We start from the raw sequence: 21388 nt of genomic DNA, 5'->3' as shown, positions 1-21388 counted from the left end.
GAGTCTGTATATAACTCCCATCAGGGTCTTTTTATCTTTGCAGTTCCTTAGTTCTACCCAACTGATTCGCCACCTTCCGACCCTATATTACCTCCTTCTAAGGACGATTTCATTTTTTACCAACAGTGCAACACCACCCCCTCTGCCTACCTGCCTGTCCTTTCGATATACTGTGTATCCTTGGACGTTAAGCTCCCAGCTATAATCTTCTTTCAGCCAGGAGTCAGTGATGCCTGCATCATACATGCCAATTTCTAACGGTGCTACAAGTTCATCTACCTATTCTGTATAATGCGTGCATTCAAATGGAACACCTTCAGTCCTGTATTCATCCTTTTCGATTTTTTCTGTCTTTACACTGCAACTCCAGTTTTGCCCTGTCATCAGCATCTCCTTGTAGAAGCCTCACTACACACTGTCTTTGTCTGTAAACCAACTATCTCATCATCAGAACTATCACTCCAGTTCCCATCCCCTGCAAAATTAGTTTGACTAGGGATAGTCAACATTTGCTTTGAGCATGGTAGGCTGTGTCTAACCAATCTTGAGTTATAGGGAAAGGTTAAATTAGGACTTCAATTTCTATAGTATTGAAGAATGAGGGGAGATTTGATAGAGGTATACAAAATTAGGAGGGGTATAGATAGGGTAAATGCCAGCAGGCTTTTTCTACTGAGGTAGGATACTAGAGTGCAATAGAACAGAGGGATCTGGAAATACAGATCCATAATTCCTTGAAAGTCGTGTGACAGGTGTCATCCCACATGTCAGTATGAAGCCAATCCGATTCACTCCACGTGATATCAAGAAACAACTGAAAGCACTGGATGCTGTGAATGCAATGGGCCCAGACAAAATCCTTGCAATAGTCCTGAAGACTTGTGCTCCAGAACTTGCCGCGCCACTACCCAAGCTGTTCCAGTACAGCTACAATATGGCATCTACACGGCAATGTGGAAAATTGCCCAGGTATGTCTTGTACACAAGAAGCAGGACAAGTCCAACCAGTCAATTATTGCCCAATCAGCCTAATCTTGATCATCAGCAAAGTAATGGAAGGGGTCAACAATGCTATCATGCAGCACCTACTCGGCAATAACTTGCTTACGGATGCTCAGTTTGGGTTCCATCTAGGCCAGTCACCTCCTGACCTCACCACCTCCGTGGTCCAAACATGGACCAAAGAGCTAGATACCAGAGTGAAGTGAGAGTGATAGCCCGCAACATCAAGGCAGCATTTGACCAAGTATGGCATCAAGCTGCCTTAGCTAAAATAGAGTCAATGGGAATTAGGGGAGAGCCCTCTGCTGGTTGGATTCATACCTGACACAAAGGAAGATGGTTGTGGTGGTTGGAGGTCAATCTTCCAACCTAAGTGTGGCCTTATCACGACAGTGGAGGAGGCCATGGATGGACATATTGGAATGGGAATGGGAATTAAAATGGGTGGCCTCTGGGAGATCCCACTTGTTCTGGTGGACGAAGCATAGATGGTGACTTGACTAGTAAATTAGCGGATGACACCAAATTGGTGGTGTGCTGGACAATGAAGAAGATTGTCTAAGGTTACAACAGGATCTACTGGGAAAGTGAGAAAGGGAATGGCAGATGGAATTTAAATTGAATAAGTGTGAAGTGATATATTTTTGGAAGGTAAGCAGGAATAGTGTGCCCTGGGGAGTGTTGCAAAACAAAGAGACCTAGGCATACGGATAAATAGTTCTGTAAAAGTGGCAGCACAGGTAGACAAGGTGATGAAGAAGGTGTATTTTCTTCAGATAGGATACTGAGTACAAGAGTACAGATGTCATGTCACAGTTGTACTAGATGTGAGATTGCACCTAGAATATGATGTGTAGCTCTGCTTGGCATTCCATAGAAATTATGTGATTAAACCAGAGAAGGTGCAGAAAAGATTCACAAGGATGCTGCCAGAAATGGAGGGCTTGAAGAAGATATTGCATAGGATGGGGCTGTTTTACTTGAAATGGAGGTTTATAACATCATGAAGGGCATTCATAAGGTGGATTGATTTATTAATCCTTATGAGTTCCAAGACATCTAATACCCTCATCTTGTTAATACTTGTTGCAGAGATCCAGATGCATCCCTACACAGTCAGATTCAGATGGGTACGCTGGCAGAGAGCATTTGGGCCAACTGGCCTTTTAACATGATACCATCCCCCATTTATACTACTTCAATTCTCCCTAATCTTGGACTGTTAAAGAAAGAAAGTAGTTCCATCCAAACTCTAAACAAAGCATAATGTGCATAGTACATCTGCCCAGTGAATATTGATAGTGCACAGTGCAACAGGATGCGGTTACAGCTGGGGATGTTGGACCTCGGAGTTCAATCCCAGCATATTCTTGTACCTCCTCCCCGTGGAATGGGTGGGTTCTCTCCAGGTGATCCACTTTCCTCCAACAGCCCAAAAACGTACCTGATAGGTTAAATGGTTCTTGTAAATTGTCCTGTTATTAGGTTAGGATCAGGGTTGTGGGGGATTGTGGTCTATTTCACGCTGTATCTCTAAATAACTAAATGTTCGTTTCCCAGCAATCATATGGAGGATGGAGTACATTCCAGACAGATGATAAAGCTGATGGAAATTGACAAGCTCTTGTCATTGATTCTCATTTCTGCCTGAAAATGCTGGAAATCCAAAAAAAAATTCAGGAAATGTTGGAAATGTTCAGCAGGAAAGAGAAAAGGAGGCAACATTTCAAGTTGAATACTCTTTATCAGAACTACGTTAGCTCTGACCTACGGAGGATTTCCAGCATTTTTTGTTTTAGCTGCACATATAGTCTACCTACAGTATTGTGCAAAAGCCTTAGGCACATATATATTTCGGGTGCTTAAGACATTTGTACAGAACTGTAGGAATTTTATGTATTGCACAACTGTAATAAAAAAACAAATTTCATGACATCTGTGAGTGATGATAAACCTGATTCTGACATGTGTCTCTATTGTGGACTGAGAGTGGGAAGGGAGCAGGGAGAGGGGAATCATGGTTGGGAAAAAGGGAAGGGAGAGGGGAGGGAGTGGTAAACACCAGAGAGACATTCTGTAATGATCAATACACCAATTGTTTGGATTCAAATGACCTTGCCTGGTATCTCAGGGCCGGGTATGTCTGCACCTGTGCCTCCCGCCCCCTGCCCCTGGCACTCCCTTTCTGCCAGCTCTTCCATACCCGTCCTGCAGCACCCCACCCTTGCCATTCCCAGCATCCTTTGCTCCTGCCAGATTTACAAACTTGCTCTCCACTCCACGTTGACAGACACAGTACTGCGTAAAAGTCTTAGGCATTAAAGCCATGTGTTCCTAAGAGTTTTGCACAGCAATGTATATTAATACAAAGTTGCTGGAGATTAGATTTCAAAAGCAAACACGATTCTAATTAATTTCTTATTCTTTACTTGCAGTTGAAGCAGTAAAATATTTATATTATCAGAGATTTTATTCTACTTCAAGAATTTTAATTACTGTAAACAATTACTCAGAAAATTGAGAAACTACTGACATATCAAAAAGAGCTGTTTCTAAAAATACACATATTAAACCATCACTCATGCCTTTTTTCACACTTGCAATGATCATTAGGTAGTAAACATAAACAACTTTGCAATGCTACTTTAAAATGGCACAAATGTTTCACAGCTTCTCGTAGCTTCCTGTTTCTCTGAAAACATTTTTGGAAAGAACATACTTCGACAGTAATGTCTACATGCCTCAGAAATAGCTTCCATATAAAACAGAAAATAGGAGTTTTACAAACTCAAGAAGAACCCCATTTAAAATAGGGGTACAAAATGCCAAGAATATTACTGAATGGTTGACAATGTAGCCAGCATCAGTAACCCTAACCCTAGCCGTATGTGGTAACATCCATCATCAAAGATCCCCGCCACCCAGACAACACAGCTCTCATCTGGCAGGAAGTGCAAAAGCTTTAAGTTCCACATCACAACGTTCTTTCCTTCAACCATTTGGCACCCTAATCACTATAGTTTAGCAACACTATGCCATTAAAGTGGACTTTGTTTTGCTCTAACTGTATTTTTTCTTGTATAATTTTACAGAAAGGATTTTTTCTTGCAAGTGCTACTTGTACAATGTTATGAGGGTGCAGATAACCCTCTCATTGCACCTGTGCATCCATGTCACATGCAGCCTCCTTGCCAGTTAGCAGGAGCCGATACCCCAGTTCAGTAAAAGGGTAAGTTTTCGAACTCTGTCCCTTTGCAATAAGAGGCAAGTTTTGAAATTGTTAATTGATAATTAACAGAAACAAAAAATACAAGTTAGTGTAAAGTGGTGTGGCCATAATTAGAGTGTGGAGCTGAGACTCTAGCACAAAAGGCTTCGGTAAGGAGAGGCAGAGGCTAAGGAGAGGTTGTGTTAAATTCTCTCTCATTATCATTGCACAGGTGGAGCAGTGAGAATTACAGCCAGCTTCTGCAGGAGTCATGGGGGAACTCCGGTGGATTGAGTTGCTGGGGTAACAGACAGGAGATTCTATTGACATGAAAGATTCAGGATCGTCTGTTGTCTCCCAGGTCTCCCATGTATCCTCTAATGTACAGGATCACAAGAGGCTGCAGAGTGTTGTAGACTAATCCAGCTCCAACTCTCCCCATCGTTGATGACATCTTCAAGTGGCGATGCCTCAAGAGGTCAGCATCCATAATTAAAGATCCTCACCATTAAGAACAGGCCCTCTTTGCATTACTACCTTCAGGAAGGAGGTTACAGGAGCCTGAAAAAACCCTCACTCAACAAGTACAGTGGTGCTAGAAAGTTTGTGAACCCTGTAGAATTTTCTCTATTTCTGCATAAATATGACCTAATATGTGATTAGATCTTCACGCAAGTCCTAAAACTAGATAAAGAGAAACCTATTAAATAAATAACACAAAAACATTATTCTTGTTATTTCTTGAGAAAAATCAGCAAATAATACATGGATTTGTTGGAAAAAGGTATATGACCCTTTGCATTCAGTACCTGGTGTGACCCCCTTGTACAGAAATAACTGCAACCAGACGTTTTGGTAACTGTTGATCGGTCCTGCACATCGGCTTGGAGGAATTTTGTGCCATTCCTTCTTACAAAACTGCTTCAACTCAAGGATGTTGGTGGGCTTCCTTGCATGAATTGCTTGCTTTAGGTCCTTTCACAACATTTCTATAGGATTAAGTCAGGGCTTTGATTCAGCCATTCCAAAACACGAATTTTCCTCTTTTTGAAGTATTCTGTTGTCAATTTAGAAACATAGAAACGTACAGCACAATACAGGCCCTTTGGCCCACAAAGCTGTGCCGAACATGTCCTTACCTGAGAAAGTATCTAGGGTTACCCATAGCCCTTTATTTTTTCTGAGTCCATATACCTGTCCAGGAGTCTCCTAAAAGACCCAATCGTAACCGCCTCCACCACCGTCGCTGGCAGCCCATTCCACACACTCAGCACTCTCTGCGTAAAAAAACTTACTCCTGACATCTCCTCTGTACCTACTTCTAAGCACCTTAAAACTATGCCCTTTCGTGTTAGCCATTTTGGGCCTGGGAAAAAGTCTCTGACTATCCACACAATCAATGCCTCTCATCATCTGATATACCTCTATCAGGTCACCTCTTACCCTCCACCACTCCAAGGAGAAAAGGCCAAGTTCACTCAACCTATTCTCATAAGGCATGCTCCCCAATCCAGGGAACATCCTTGTAAATCTCCTCTGCACCCTTTCTATAGTTTCCACATCCTGTAGTAAGGTGACCAGAAAGGAGCAGAGTACTCCAAGCGGGGTCAGACCAGGGTCCAACATAGCTGTAACATTACCTCTCGGCTCTTGAACTCAAACCCACGGTTGAAAAGGGCCAATACATCGTAAGCCTTCTTAACCACAGAGTCAACCTGCGCAGCAGCTTTGAGTGTCCTATGGACTCGGACCCCAAGATCCCTCTGATCCTCCACATTGCCAAGAGTCTTACCATTAATACTATATTCTGCCATCATATTTGACCTACCTCACACTTACCTGGGTTGAACTCCATCTGCCACTTCTCAGCCCAGTTTTGCATCCTATCGATGTCCCACTGTAACCTCTGACAGCCCTCCAGACTATCCACAACACCCCCAACCTTTGTGTCATCAGCAAACTTACTAACCCATCCCTCCACTTCCTCATCCAGGTCATTTATAAAAATCACGAAGAGAAGGGGCCTCAGAACAGATCCCTGAGGCACACCACTGGTCACTGGCCTCCATGCAGAACATGACCGTCTACAACCACTCTTTGCCTTCTGTGAACAAGCCAGTTCTGGATCCACAAAGCAAGCTTCACTTGGATCCCATGCCTCCTTACTTTCTCAATAAGCCTTGCATGGGGTACCTTATCAAATGCCTTGCTGAAATCCATATACACTACAACTACTGCTCTACCTTCATCAATGTGTTTAGTCACATCCTCAAAAAATTCAGTCAGGCTCGTAAGGCACGACCAGCCTTTGACAAAGCCATGCTGTCTACTCCTAATCATATTATGCCTCTCCAAATGTTCATAAATCCTGCTCTCAGGATCTCCTCCATCAACTCACCAAGCACTGAAGTAAGACTCACTGGTCTATATTTCCCGGGCTATCCCTACTCCCTTTCTTGAATAAGGGAACAACATCTGTAACCATCCAATCCTCTGGAACCTCTCCCATCCCTATTGATGATGCAAAGATCATTGGCAGAGGCTCAGCAATCTCCTTCCTCGTCTCCCACAGTAGCCTGGGGTATGTCTCGTCCAGTCTCGGTGACTTATCCAACTTGATGCTTTCCAAAAGCACCAGCAACTCCTCTTTCTTAATGTCTATATGCTCAAGCTTTTCAGTCTGATGTAAGTCATCCCTACAATTGCCTAGGCCCTTTTCTATAGTGAATACTGAAGCAAAGTATTCATTATGTATCACCAGTTCCACACACACTTTTCCACTGTCACACTTGATTGGTACTATTCTCTCACGTCTTACCCTCTTGCTTGTCACATACTTGTACAATGCCTTGGGGTTTTCCTTAATCCTGCTCGCCAAGGACTTCTCATGGACCCTTCTGGCTCTCCAAATTTCATTCTTAAGCTCCTTCCTGCTAGCCTTATAACCTTCTAGATGTCTATCATTACCTAGTTTTTTGAACCTTTCGTAAGCTCTTCTTTTCTTCTTGACTAGATTTTCAACAGCCTTTTTACACCATGGTTCCTGTACCCTACCATCCTTTCCCTGTCTTATTGGAACATACTTATGCAGGATGCCATGCAAATATCCCCTGAACATTTGCCAAGGGTAAAGGAGATAGCATTGTGGTCACTATCTCCAAAATGTTCTCCCACTGAGAGACCTGACACCTAACCAGGTTCATTTCCCAAGATCAAGTACAGCCTCTCCTCTTGTAGGCTTATCTACATATTATGTCAGGAAACCTTCCTGAACACACCTAACAAATTTCACCCCATCTAAACCCCTTGCTCTAGGGAGATGCCAATCAATTTTGGGGAAATTAAAATCTCCCATCATGACAACCCTGTTATTATTAAACCCTGTTACTCTTGGGTGGTCTATAAAAAACACCTATTAGAGTTGTTGACCCCTTCCTGTTTCAAACTTCCACCCACAGAGATTCAGTAGACAATCCCTCCATGACTTCCCCCTTTTCTGCAGCCGTGACACTATCTCTGATCAGCAGTGCCATGCACCCACCTCTTTTGCCTCCCTCCCTGTCCTTTCTGAAACATCTAAAGCCTGGCACTCTAAGTAACCATTTCTGCCCTTGAGCCATTCAAGTCTCTGTAATGGCCACAATATCATAGCTCCAAGCACCGATCCACGCTCTAAGCTCATTCGCTTTGTTCATGGTACTCCTTGCATTAAAGGAGACACATCTCAAACCATCAGTCTGAGCGCATCCTTTCTCTATGACCTGCCAATCCTCCCTCTCACACTCCCTACAAACTTTTTCTATTTGTGAGCCATCTGCACCTTCCTCCATCTCTTCAGTTCGGTTCCCACCCCCGAACAATTCTAGTTCAAACTCTCACAATAGCCTTAGCAAACCTTCCTGCCAGGATATTGGTCCCCCTCAGATTCAAGTGCAACCCATCCTTTTTTGTACAGGTCACACCTGCCCCAGAAGCGGTCCCAACGATCCAGAAATCTGAATTCCTGCTCCCTGCCTCAATCCCTCAGCCATGCATTTATCCCTCACCTCACTCTATCCCTATACTCACTGTCACGTGGCACAGGCAGTAATTCCGAGATTACTACCCTTGTGGTCTTGCTTCTCAGCTTCTTTCCTAACTCCCTGTAGTCTGTTTTCAGGACCTTCTCTCTTTTCCTTCCTATGTGGTTGGTACCAATGTGATTTACTCTTGTCTTTCGGATCATTGTCTTGTTGCATTATCCAACTTCTATTAAGCTTCAGGTGATGGACTGCTACCCTGACATTCTCCTGTAAAATGTCTTAATACAATTTTGAATTAATTGTTCCCTCAACAATTGCAAGCTGCCCAGGCCCTGAGGCAGTAAAGCAGCCCCAAACCATGATGCTCCTTCCACTCTGCTTCACATTTGGGATGAGGTTTTGGTGTTGGTGTGTAGTGCCCTTTTTCCACCAAGCATAGCAATGTGCATACCTGCTAAAAAGTTCAACTTTTGTATCATCTGTCCACAGAACATTGTCCCAAAACATTGCTGCACACCCAGATGGTCTTTTGCAAACCTGAGATGTGCAGCAATGTTTTTTTTGTAAGCAGTAGTTTCCCCTGTGGTGTCCTTCCGTGAACACCATTCTTGTTCAGTGTTTTCCTTATAGTGGACACATAAACAGAGACTTTAGCAAGTTCTAAAGATTTCTGCAGGTCTTTTGCTGATACCCTTGGGTTCTTTTTCATCTCCTTCAGCATTGCATGTCATGATCTATGCACGATCATAGATCTTGATATGATCTATGTATGATGCCCACTCCCAGGGAGAGTAGCAACAGTACTGAGTTTCCTCCAGTTGTAAACAATTTCTCTTACTGTGGACTGATGAACACTCAGATCTTTAGAAAAGCTTTTACAGCCTTTTCCAGCTTCATGCATGTCTACAATTCTTCTTCTAAGGTCCTCTGAAAGTTGTTTTGATTGAGGCATGGTGCACATAAACAGATTTTTCTTGAGAAAAGCAGGCTCTGTCAGAAACCTGACTTTGTCTTTTTTTATAGGGCAGGGACCTCTACAACCCACACCGCCAATCTCGTCTCATTGAGTGGAACACCTCACTTCAAATAGTTTTTGTAGAAGGCATTACCCCAGAGATTCACATACTTTTTCCAATAAATACATGGATAAATAAATAAATGGATCATTTCTCTCAATAAATAAATTAATAAGTATAACGTTGTTTATGTTATTTATTTAATTTGGTTCAATTTCTCTGGTTTTAGGACTTGTGTGACGATCTGATCACATTTTAGGTCATCTTTATGCAGAAATAGAGAAAATTCTACAGGGTTCACAAACTTTCTAGCACTACTGTATGTGACATACAGAGCTCTGCTTTTGGCTGTCAGAAACTCCATGGGATGAAAGACCACCTGCTATGTGGTCAATTTCTATGATGCCTTTCCAAATTATTCCTGTGTGCAGTCAGTTAATATTGTCTCATGAGCTCAATAATTATTGCAAAACAATCTTACCGACTGTTCGTCCTGATAGGAATCAAGAGGGATCGGCTGTGTTGCCATCATGGTTTCAAGAAAAGCTGTTCCCACATTTGCATCATGAAGAGGAAGTCAGTGACCCTAAAACATGAGCATATAAACAATTAAGGATGGATTGATTTGAGACAATTAATATTATGTTCTTATCCAATTGACCAGAAATAATGGTGAATCTTCATTGAATGGTCATCCTTCATGTGGAAAGTTCAGGATAGTTCCCACATACTGGAAAAAGACATGTTCAGGAATGCATTCCTGAATAGAGTACAAGAGAGGTACGCACAAAGGAAAGACAAGGATGGCAAGGTAAGGGAACCTTGAATTACAAAAGAGTTGGTGAATCTAGTTAAGGAAAATGAAGCAAAGGTATGGTTAGGAAGCAAAAATCAATAAGAGCCCTTGACATTGTAAAGAAGGTAGAAAAGAACTCAAGAATGGAATTAGGAGAGCCAAGAGGGGTCATATAAAGTCTGTGGCAAGTAGAATTAAAGAGAATCCCAAGGTATTCCATACATTAGGAGCAAGAGGATAGGACTAAAGGAAAAAGGAAAAAAGGAAGTAGAGGATATGGACAAGTGCTTAAATGACTACTTTGTGTCAATAGTTACAAAGGACATGGAGGGCAGCAAGAACAATGTGGAACATGCTAATATACAAAGGTATTTTGAGATAAAGAGGTTTGGTTGGGACCTTGAAGAATATTGAGACGAATAAGTCCTGAGGGCCTGATGGGATGTAACCCAGGTTATTCAGAGAGGCAAGAGATTAGATTGCTGTTGCCTTGACCAAGATCTTTATGAGCAGAAGTAATGCCTCACAAGCCTGGCTGAGTTTTTTGAGGAGGTGACTCCAAGGCAACATTTGACAGTTTGACATCAAGCTGCCTTAGAACGACAAAATAAATGGTTATCTGTCTATATTTCTCACTGCCTCATTAAAATAGCCATATCCCCTGGAAATTCCCTCTTCTCCCATCTTCCATTGGACAGAAGAAACAAAAGCCTGAAATCACGTAGTACCAGGCTTAACAACAGCTTCTGTCTCACTGTTATCAGACTAGTAAACAGACCTCTTGTACAACAAAGTGGACTCCTGGCCGCCCAATCTACCTCGATATTGTCTTGCATTTTATCATCTATCAGCCTGCACTTCTTCAGTAGCTTTTACACTTTATTCTGCATTGTTATTGCTTTACCTCATGCCAGTTCAATGAACCATGAACTGATTTAATCTCTATACAGGATGCAAGACAAGGTTTTCACCATATCTTTGGTACATGTAACAATAATAAAACATCACGAATCACTGAGAAAATACTCCATATCTTAGAGTAATACTTCATAGAAAAGGAGATGATTCTGTTGTTGGGGGTCATTTACTGCAGCTCCTGGTCTGAACATCTTCAAGGTTTTGTCTATCATCATTTACTTCGTGAATGACCTTCCTTCTAACATGAGGTCAGAAGTGGGGATATTCACCAAGAATTGTACAACATTTAATCCCATATTCAACTCCTCAGCAAATAAAGGAGTGCATGCCTGCAGAAAGCAAGACTCAAACCAAGCATGGGCAAGTAATATTCACACTATAAATATGCCAGCTAATGACCATCTCCAGGAAGAGAACATCCACAGCCTAAGATCATCAGTGAGCTGAAACTCAACTGGAGCAGCCTTATGAATACTGTGGCTACAGAAATAAGTATTCGGCAATGAGTGATTCCTCCAGAACCTTTCCATTATCTACAGGCACAAGTCAGCTATGTAATCCAACACTCCTGACTTGATGAGAGCAGCCCCAGCAATTCTCGAAGCCTGACACGACTGTGAACAAAGCACCCTCTAGTTTTACATTGAACAGTACGGCACAGTATGGCTCCTTCAGCCTACAATCAAGCTAACCATTTTACATTCATCCAAGTGACTATCAAAGAATCTCCCTATTGTACCAGACTCTAAATTTCAACCCTGGGAAAGGCAGTTTACTATGCCTGTCATAATCTTATAAACTACAACCAGGTCTCCCCTCAGCCTTTTCCACTGCAGAGAAAACAACCCCAGCCTATACAGAATCTCCATGGAGCATCCATCCTCTAATCCAGGCAGCATCCCCTTCTGCACCTGTTCCACGGCCTTCACATCCTTCCTATAATGCAGCGATCAGATTGGGGATAGTTCAAAGTTCAAAGTAAATGTATTATCAAAGTACATATATGTCATCATATACAACCATGAGATTCATTTCCTTGTGGACATATAAATACAGTAACATAACAGAATCAATGAAAGACCGCACCAACAGAGTGGACAACCAGGCAAAAGACAACAAATTCTACAATACAAAAAAAGAAAAATAATGATAATAAATGAGCAATACATATGGAGAACATGAGATGAAGAGTCCTTGAAAGTGAGTTCATAGGTGTGGCAAGTTCTGTGATGAGGCAAGTGAAGATTCAAGCATGATGATTGAGAGGTAATAAGTGTTCCTGAACCTGGTGGTGTGAGTCCTGAGGCTCCTGTACCTTCTTGCTGATGGCAGTAGCAAGAAGACATCATGAGCTGGGTGGTGGGAAACCCTGATGATGGATGCTACTTTCCTGCAACAATGGTCTGTGCAGATGTGCTTAATGGTGGGGAGGACTTTATCTGTGATGGACTGGGCCATATCCAGTACTTTTTATAGGATTTTCTGTTCAAGGTCATTAGTGTTTCCATACCAGGCTGTGATTCAGCCAGTCAATGTACTCTCCACTACACATCTATAGAAGTTTGTCAAAGTTATAGATGTCATGCCAAATCTTCATAAACTTCTAAGGAAGTAGAGCCACTGGCGTGCTGTCTTCACATCACTGCCGGTGACTGGTGGTGTTACACAGGGGTATATGTTGGGACCACTTCTTTTTGCGTTATACGTCAATCATATGGATGACAAAATTCAAAGATAGGTGGCGGGCACATAGTTTTGAGGAAGCAGAAAGGCTACAGAAGGACTTAGGCAGATGAGGGGAATGGTAAAGAAGTGGCAGATGGAATATAGTGTTGGGAAGTACATGGTCATGCAATTTGGTAGATGACATAAAAGCATAGGTATTTTTCTAAATGGAGAGAAAATACAAAAATCTGAGCTGCAAAGGGACTTGAGAGTCCTTGTGCAGGATTCCCTTAAGGTTCATTTGCAGGTTGAGTCCGTGGTGAGGAAGGCAGATGCGATATTAGAATTCATTTTAGAGGTCCAGAACATAAAAGCAGGATGTAATATTGAGGCTTTAAAAAGCACTTGGTGAGGCCTCACAGAGTATTGTGAGCAGTTTTTGGCCCTTATCTAAGAAAGAATGTGCTGACATTGGAAAGGGTTCAAAGGAAATTCATGAAAATGATTCTGGGATTCGTGGAGGCCAGGACATTGGGTATATTTAAGGTAAAGGTTGATAGATTCTTGATTAGTCTGGGCATGAAGCAATATGGGGAGAAGGCAGGAAATTGGGGCTGAGAGGGAAAATGGATCAGCCTTGATGAAATGGTGGAACAGACTTGATGAGCCAAATGGCCTAATTCTGCTTCTATATCTAATGATTTTTTTTGGTTTTATAATTGCACTTATATGCTGGGCCCAGGATCCTCTCAAATGATAACACCAAGGAATTTAAAGTTGCTGACCCTCTCCACCTCTGATCCCCCAATAGACTGGCTCATGGAGCTCTAGTTTCCTCCTCCTGAAGTCAATAATCAATTCCATGGTCTTGTTGACATCGAGTAAATTGAGTAAGAGGTTGTTGTTATGGCACCACTCAGTCAAATTTTCAATCTCCCTCCCATATGCTAGTCCATCCCCACCTTTGATTTGGCCAATGACAGTGGTGACATCAGCAGACTTAAGCATGGCATTGGAGCAGTGCACAGTCACAGGTGTGGAGCAGGGGGCTGAACACACATCGTTGTGGTGCACCTGTGCCGATTGAGATTGTGGAGGAGATGTTGTTAAAATTGTTGGGAATAACTAAAAATGTAAAGACTTTGCATTACTGCAGGTTGCTGGTACTTCCCTAACTTTGGGAATGAAGAACTGTAACTATATTTTCTGAGACTGCTCTTTCTCTCTCCTCCATTAACCAGGACCGTGAATGACTAAGAGAGGGTAGGTCAATAACGCACAAGCAAGTTCCATTTATGCATACTGTTGGAAAGTCACCCAAGAAATATCTCAAGTGGGTCACAAGAAAAGCTTAAATCACACTGGTAGCCTCCGATAAAATCCTAATGCTTAAAGCTTCATATTCTGGGAAGTTCAACTGTACCGATGACACAATGGTTTTTTAGAATTAGCACACAGTTACAATTAATAACGTGAGTTCAAAGAGCTGTTAGCAAAAGTCACCTTGTGAATATGTAGTGTTGTCTGAAAAGATAAAGAATACATGAGAGTCCTTCCAGCTGCAACTGGCAGTCTTTACATGACAAATATTCAAATTATCAATGATCTGACCTTCAGCAACTTGTTGATTGTGTCCTGGACAGATTCCTAATAAGTTGGCAGAAATTACCAATGCTTTAAGAGTATACCTTTATCACAGAATAATACTGTGGGAAAAAAAGAGATGACTCAGGTCATCTTGCACCAATGATCCTGCAAGAGTTTCCTAATTGATCATATTTCTCTGCTCTACCCCATAACTATAGAAATGTTTCTTCTCTCTTATTTATTCTATTCCCTTTTGAAAGTTATTGCTGGATTTACAGTCACAACTCTCCTAGGAGTACATTCCAGATCATAACTACACAAACAAAAACACATTCTGTAGTCTCCTCTCTATCTTAAATGCATGCTCCTGCCCCTGCTTACCAACTCTTTCATCAGCGGAACTGGAAATGAGCACCACAGCAGTGTAGTGGTTAGTGTGGCGCTATTACAGCTTGGGGCGTTGGAGATAGGAGCTCAATTCCAGCATCCTCTGTAAGGAATTTCTATATGATTTACGTGGAATACGTGGTTTGGTGCCAGACACTCCAGTTTCCTCCCACAGTCCAAAGAGGACTTAGTAGGTTATTGTAAACTGCCCCATTATTAACTTGAGACTAGGTATCCGGAGGCTTTGCTCATTACAGCTGGGGACTTTAATCAGGCCAACCTCAGAAAGGCGCTGCCAAAGTTATACCAACATGTCTCCTGCCCCACTAGAGGCCCGAGTATACTTGACCACTGCTACACAGCAGTCAAGGATGCCTACCGTTCTGTCCCACGACATTCACTTCGGAAAATCGGACCATCAGGCCGTACTCCTCCTCCCGGCTTACAAACAGAAACTGAAGCGGGAGGTCACGGTGTCAAAAGTACTGTCGTGTTGGACAGAGGAAACGGATGAGGTCCTCCGTGACTGCTTTGAATCGGTGGACTGGTTAGTATTCAAGGACATGGCAGCTAACCTCGATGAGTATGCCTCAGCTGCCACGGACTTTATTTGGAAATGCACAGAGGACTGTGTGTCTCGCAAGACGATCCAGGTATTCCCTAACCGGAAACCTTGGATGAATTATGAGGTCAAGTCCCTTTTGAAGGCTAGAGCTGCGGCTTTTAGGTCCGGGGATACCAGTCGCTACACAGCATCCAGGTGTGAACTCCGGAAAGCCATTAAGGGCACCAAGAGGCAATATCAAGCCAAGTTGGAAGCCCAGGCTAACCAGAGGGATGTTGGTAGACTATGGCAGGGTCTAAATGAGATCACTGGCGCAAAGAAAAGGCTGGGAATATCAATAACTGTGGCGCTTCTCTTCCTGACGAACTTAACGTATTCTACACAAGATTCGAACAGAACAGGAACGTCCCGCTCCCTCTGGATGAACCGGACCTGGTGGCATCGAGATTCATCATCACTGAGGAGGACGTTAAAAGGGCCTTCCTGAAGATAAATTCAAGGAAGGCGACGGGCCCAGATGGCGTCCCGAGACGGGTTCTCCGGGCCTGTGCAAGCGAGCTAGCTGGAGTGTTTGCTGACATCTTCAACTGCTCCTTGCTTCAGTCTAAGATCCCCTCGTGTTTTAAGAAGGCAACGATAATCCTGGTGCCGAAGAAGAGCAAGGTGGCATGCCTGAATGACTATCGACCTGTGGCTCTAACATCAATTGCTATGAAGTGCTTCGAGTGATTGGTTATGGCACACATCAACCAGAGCCTACCGGTCAACTCGACGCTTTGCAATCTGCCTACTGGAGCAACAGGTCAACGACAGATGCCATTTCTCTGGCCCTACATTCCTCCTTAGAACACCTGGAGAATAAAGACGCATACGTAAGGCTCCTTTTCATTGACTACAGCTCTGCCTTTAATACCATCATTCCAAATAAACTGATTCCTAAGCTCCGGAACCTGGGCCTTAGCACTCAGATCTGCAGCCGGATCCAACTTTCTCACAGACAGGACTCAGGCTGTAAAAATAGGGGACAAGCTCTCCTCTACAATCACTCTGAGCACCGGTGCCCCACAAGGCTGTGTACTCAGCCCTCTGCTGTACTCACTGTACACCCATGATTGTGTAGCCAAGTTTCCATCAAACTCAATATATAAGTTTGCTGATGACACAACAATTGTAGGCCGTATCTCGGGTAATGATGAGTTTGAGCACAGAGAGGAAATTAAGAACCTGGTGGCATGGTGCGAAGACAATAACCTATCCCTCAACGTCAGCAAGATGAAGGAATCGGTTGTTGACTTCAGGAGTAGCGTACCGCACGACCCAATTTACATCGGTGGTGCGCAAGTGGAACAGGTCAAAAGCTTTAAGTTCCTCGGGGTCAATATCACCAATGACCTGACTTGGTCCAACCAAGCAGAGTTCACTGCCAGGAAGGCCCACCAGCGCCTTTACTTCCTGAGAAAACTAAACAAATTTGGCCTGTCCCCTAAAACCCTCACTAATTTTTATAGATGCACCGTAGAAAGCATTCTTCTAGGGTGCATCACAACCTGGTATGGAAGTTGTCCTGTCCAAGACCGGAAGAAGCTCGTGAACACGGCGCAGCACATCACACAAACCAACCTTCCGTCCTTGGACTCACTTTACACCGCACGCTGTCGGAGCAGTGCTGCCAGGATAATCAAGGACACGACCCACCCAGCCAACACACTTTTCGTCCCTCTTCCCTCCGGGAGAAGGCTCAGGAGCTTGAAGACTCGTACGGCCAGATTTGTGAACAGCTTCTTTCCAACTGTGATAAGACTGCTGAACGGATCCTGAGCCGGATCTGGGCCATACCCTCCAAATATCCGGACCTGCCTCTTGGTTTTTTTTGCACTACCTTACTTTCCGTTTTCCATTTATGATTTATAATATAAATTTTTTAATATTTACTATCAATTTTTACTCCAGGGAGCGGGAAGTGCAGAATCAAATATCGCTGTGATGATTGTACGTTCTAGTACCAATTGTTTGGCGACAATAAAGTATAAAAAAAAAGTATAAAAGTATAAAGTATTAGCCTAGGGTTAAATTGGGGGTTGCAGGATGGTGCCGCATGAAGGGCCGGAAGGCCTGTTCTGTACTGTGTCTGAATAAAATAAAACAATTTCTTCTCTTTTATTTTATCAAAATGCTGAGAGTTTAGACACCTTTCTCATTTCCTTGTCCTTTTCTGTTCTAGGAGGAAGAACCCACCTAGTCCAATCACTCATTAAAATTAAAGCTCCGTGTCCCCATGCCATTCCAGTAAATCTCATGTGTGGCATCGATATCCAGTCAACCATCAAGGTGTTGTGTATAAATGCAAAACTTTGGTTGGTCATATTTAGAGTATTATACACCATTCTGGTCACCGCATTACAAGAAAAATGAGGAGGCTTTGAAGAAGGTGCCAAACAGTTAGGGCGAGGTGCAGAAGTGCTTCACTAGGACATTGCCTGCATTTGAGTGTTAGCTCGAGTGGAATAATAACAGGGTTGTTGTAATGGGAGATTTTAATTTCCCCAATATTGATTGGCATCTCCCTGGAGCAAGGGGATTAGATGGGTTAGAGTTTGTTTGGTGTGTTCAGGAGGTTTCCTGACACAATATGCAGATACACCTACAAGAGGAAACGCTCTACTTGATCTGGTATTGGGAAATGAACCTGGTCAGGTGTCAGATCTCTCAGTGGGAGAGCATTTTGGAGATAGTGATCACAATTCTATCTCCTTTGCCACAACATTGGAGAGGAATAGGAACAGACAAGTTAGGAAAGTGTTTAATTGGAGTAAGGGTAAATATCGGGCTATCAGCCAGGAACTCGGAAGTATAAATTGGGAGCAGATATTCTCGGGGAAATGTACGGCAGAAATGTGGCAAATGTTCAGGGGAATGTTTAAATGTTCAAATTTGTGAGGATTTCTGCACAGGTACGTTCCAATGAGTCAGGGAAGGGATGGTAGGGTACAAGAACCGTGGTGTACAAAGGCTGTTGTAAATCTAGTCAAGAAGAATAGCTTACAAAAGGTTCAAAAAACTAGGTAATGATAGAGATAGTCATAGTCATACTTTATTGATCCCGAGGGAAATTGGTTTTCGTTACAGTTGCACCAACCAAGAATAGAGTAAAGATAAAGCAATATAAAACCATAAATAATTAAATAGTAATATGTAAATACCAGGAAATAAGTCCAGGACCAGCCTATTGGCTCAGGGTGTCTGACCCTCCAAGGGAAGAGTTGTAAAGTTTGATGGCCACAGGCAGGAATGACTTCCTATGACGCTCAGTGTTGCATCTCGGTGGAATGAGTCTCTGGCTGAATGTACTCCTGTGCCCAACCAGTACATTATATAGTGGATGGGAGACATTGACCAAGATGGCATGCAACTTGGACAGCATCCTCTTTTCAGACACTACCGTGAGAAAGTCCAGTTCCATCCCCAGAACATCACTGGCCTTACAAATGAGGTTGTTGATTCTGTTGGTGTCTGCTGCCCCAGCTCACAACAGCAAACATGATAGCACGGCCACCACAGACTCGTAGAACATCCTCAGCATCGTCCGACAGATGTTCAAGGACCTCAGTCTCCACAGGAAAGAGAGACAGCTCTGACCCTTCTTGTAGACAAGGCTAGCAGGAAGGAGCTTAAGAAAGAAGTTAGGAGAGCCAGAAGGAGTCATGAGAAGGCCTTGGTGGACAGGATTAAGGAAAACCCCCAGGCATTCTACAATTATGTAAAGACCAAGAGGATAAGACATGAGAGAATAGGACCAATCAACTGTGACAGTGGAAAAGTGTGTATGGAACCAGTGGAGATAGCAGAGGTACTTAATAAGTACTTTGCTTCAGTATTCACAACAGATAAGGATCTTGGCGATTGTAGGGATGACTTACAATGGACTGAAAAGCTTGAGCATGTAGATATTAAGAAAGAGTATGTGCTGGAGCTTTTCAAAAGCATCAAGTTGGATAAGTCATGAGGACCGGACTAGATGTACACCAGGCTTCCATGGGAGGCAAGGGAGGAGATTCCTGAGCCTTTGGCAATGATCCTTGCATCATCAATGAGGACGGAAGAGGTTCTGGAGGATTGGAGGGTTGTGTATGCAGTTCCCTTATTCAAGAAAGGGAGTAGGGTTATCCCAGGAAATTATAGGCCAGTGAGTCTTAGTTCAGTGGTTGGTAAATTGATGGAGAAGATCCTGAGAGGCAGGATTTTTGAACATTTGGAGAGGCATAATAGGATTAGGAATAGTCAGCATGGCTTTGTGAAAGGCAGGTTGTGCCATATGAGTGTGATTGAATTTTTTGAGAATGTGACTGACTAAACACATTGATGACGATAGAGCTGTGGATAGATAGAGCTATGGATTTTAGAACATAGAACATAGAATAGTACAGCACAGTACAGGCCCTTCGGCCCACAATGTTGCGCCGACCCTCAAACCCTGCCTCCCATATAAGCCCCCACCTTAAATTCCTCCATATACCTGTCTAGTAGTCTCTTCAACTTCACTAGTGTATCTGCCTCCACCACTGACTCAGGCAGTGCATTCCACGCACCAACCACTCACTGAGTAAAAAAACCTTCCTCTAATATCCCCCTTGAACTTCCCACCTCTTACCTTAAAGCCATGTCCTCTTGTATTGAGCAGTGGTGCCCTGGGGAAGAGGCGCTGGCTATCCACTCTATCTATTCCTCTCGTTATCTTGTACACCTCTATCATGTCTCCTCTCATCCTCCTTCTCTCCAAAGAGTAAAGCCCTAGCTCCCTTAATCTCTGATCATAATCCATACTTTCTAAACCAGGCATCATCCTGGTAAATCTCCTCTGTACCCTTTCCAATGCTTCCACATCCTTCCTATAGTGAGGTGATCAGAACTGGACACAGTACTCCAAGTGTGGCCTAACCAGAGTTTTATAGAGCTGCATCATTACATCGTGACTCTTAAACTCTATCCCTCGACTTCTGAAAGCTAACACCCCATAAGCTTTCTTAACTATCCTATCCACCTGTGAGACAACTTTCAGGGATCTGTGGACATGTACTCCGAGATCCCTCTGCTCCTCCACACTACCAAGTATCCTGCCATTTACTTTCTACTCTTCCTTGGAGTTTGTCCTTCCAAAGTGCACCACCTCACACTTCTCCGGGTTGAACTCCATCTGCCACTTCTCAGCCCACTTCTGCATCCTATCAATGTCTCTCTGCAATCTTTGACAATCCTCTACACTATCTACAACACCACCAACCTTTGTGTCGTCTGCAAAATTGCCAACCCACCCTTCTACCCCCACATCCAGGTCGTTAATAAAAATCACTAAAAGTACAGGTCCCAGAACAGATCCTTGTGGGACATCACTAGTCACAATCCTCCAATCCGAATGTACTCCTTCCACCATGACCCTCTGCCTTCTGCAGGCAAGCCAATTCTGAATCCACCTGGCTAAACTTCCCTGGATCCCATGCCTTCTAACTTTCTGAATAAGCCTACCGTGTGGAACCTTGTCAAATGCCTTACTAAAATCCATATAGATCACATCCACTGCACTACCCTCATCTATATGCCTGGTCACCTCCTCAAAGAACTCTATCGGGCTTGTTAGACACGATCTGCCCTTCACGAAGCCATGCTGACTGTCCCTGATCAGACCATGATTCTCTAAATGCCTATGGATCCTATCTCTAAGAATCATTTCCAACAGCTTTCCCACCACAGACGTAAGGCTCACTGGTCTATAATTACCCGGACTATCCCTACTACCTTTTTTGAACAAGGGGACAACATTCGCCTCCCTCCAATCCTCCGGTACCATTCCCATGGACAACGAGGACATAAAGATCCTAGCCAGAGGCTCAGCAATCTCTTCTCTCGCCTCGTGGAGCAGCCTGGGGAATATTCCGTCAGGCCCCGGGGACTTATCTGTCCCAATGTATTTTAACAACTCCAACACCTCCTCTCCCTTAATATCAACATGCTCCAGAACATCAACCTCACTCATATTGTCCTCACCATCATCAAGTTCCCTCTCATTGGTGAATACAGAAGAGAAGTATTCACTGAGGACTTCGCTCACTTCCACAGCCTCCAGGCACATCTTCCCACCTTTATCTCTAATCGGTCCTACCTTCACTCCTGTCATCCTTTTTTTCTTCATGTAATTGAAGAATGCCTTGGGGTTTTCCTTTACCCTAC

General features: G+C 43.3%; 1 protein-coding gene across 8 annotated transcripts in view; it reads right to left on the bottom strand.

Moving 5' to 3' along the window:
• The window catches only part of pknox1.1 (pbx/knotted 1 homeobox 1.1), a 292555-nt gene that overhangs the window by 246990 nt on the left and 24177 nt on the right, over positions 1-21388 (bottom strand). For all 8 annotated transcript variants that reach the window (XM_072259798.1, XM_072259800.1, XM_072259797.1 and 5 more), the window contains one exon: positions 9730-9834. In XM_072259798.1, the coding sequence (XP_072115899.1) occupies positions 9730-9780 (51 nt within the window). In that variant the 5' untranslated portion in view covers positions 9781-9834. The remainder of the gene's footprint in view (positions 1-9729; positions 9835-21388) is intronic.

This window comes from Mobula birostris, chromosome 6 (assembly GCF_030028105.1).
Source record: "Mobula birostris isolate sMobBir1 chromosome 6, sMobBir1.hap1, whole genome shotgun sequence".
In the NCBI taxonomy this organism is placed as follows: Eukaryota; Metazoa; Chordata; class Chondrichthyes; order Myliobatiformes; family Myliobatidae; genus Mobula; species Mobula birostris.
This window is presented reverse-complemented; position numbering and strand designations above follow the sequence as displayed.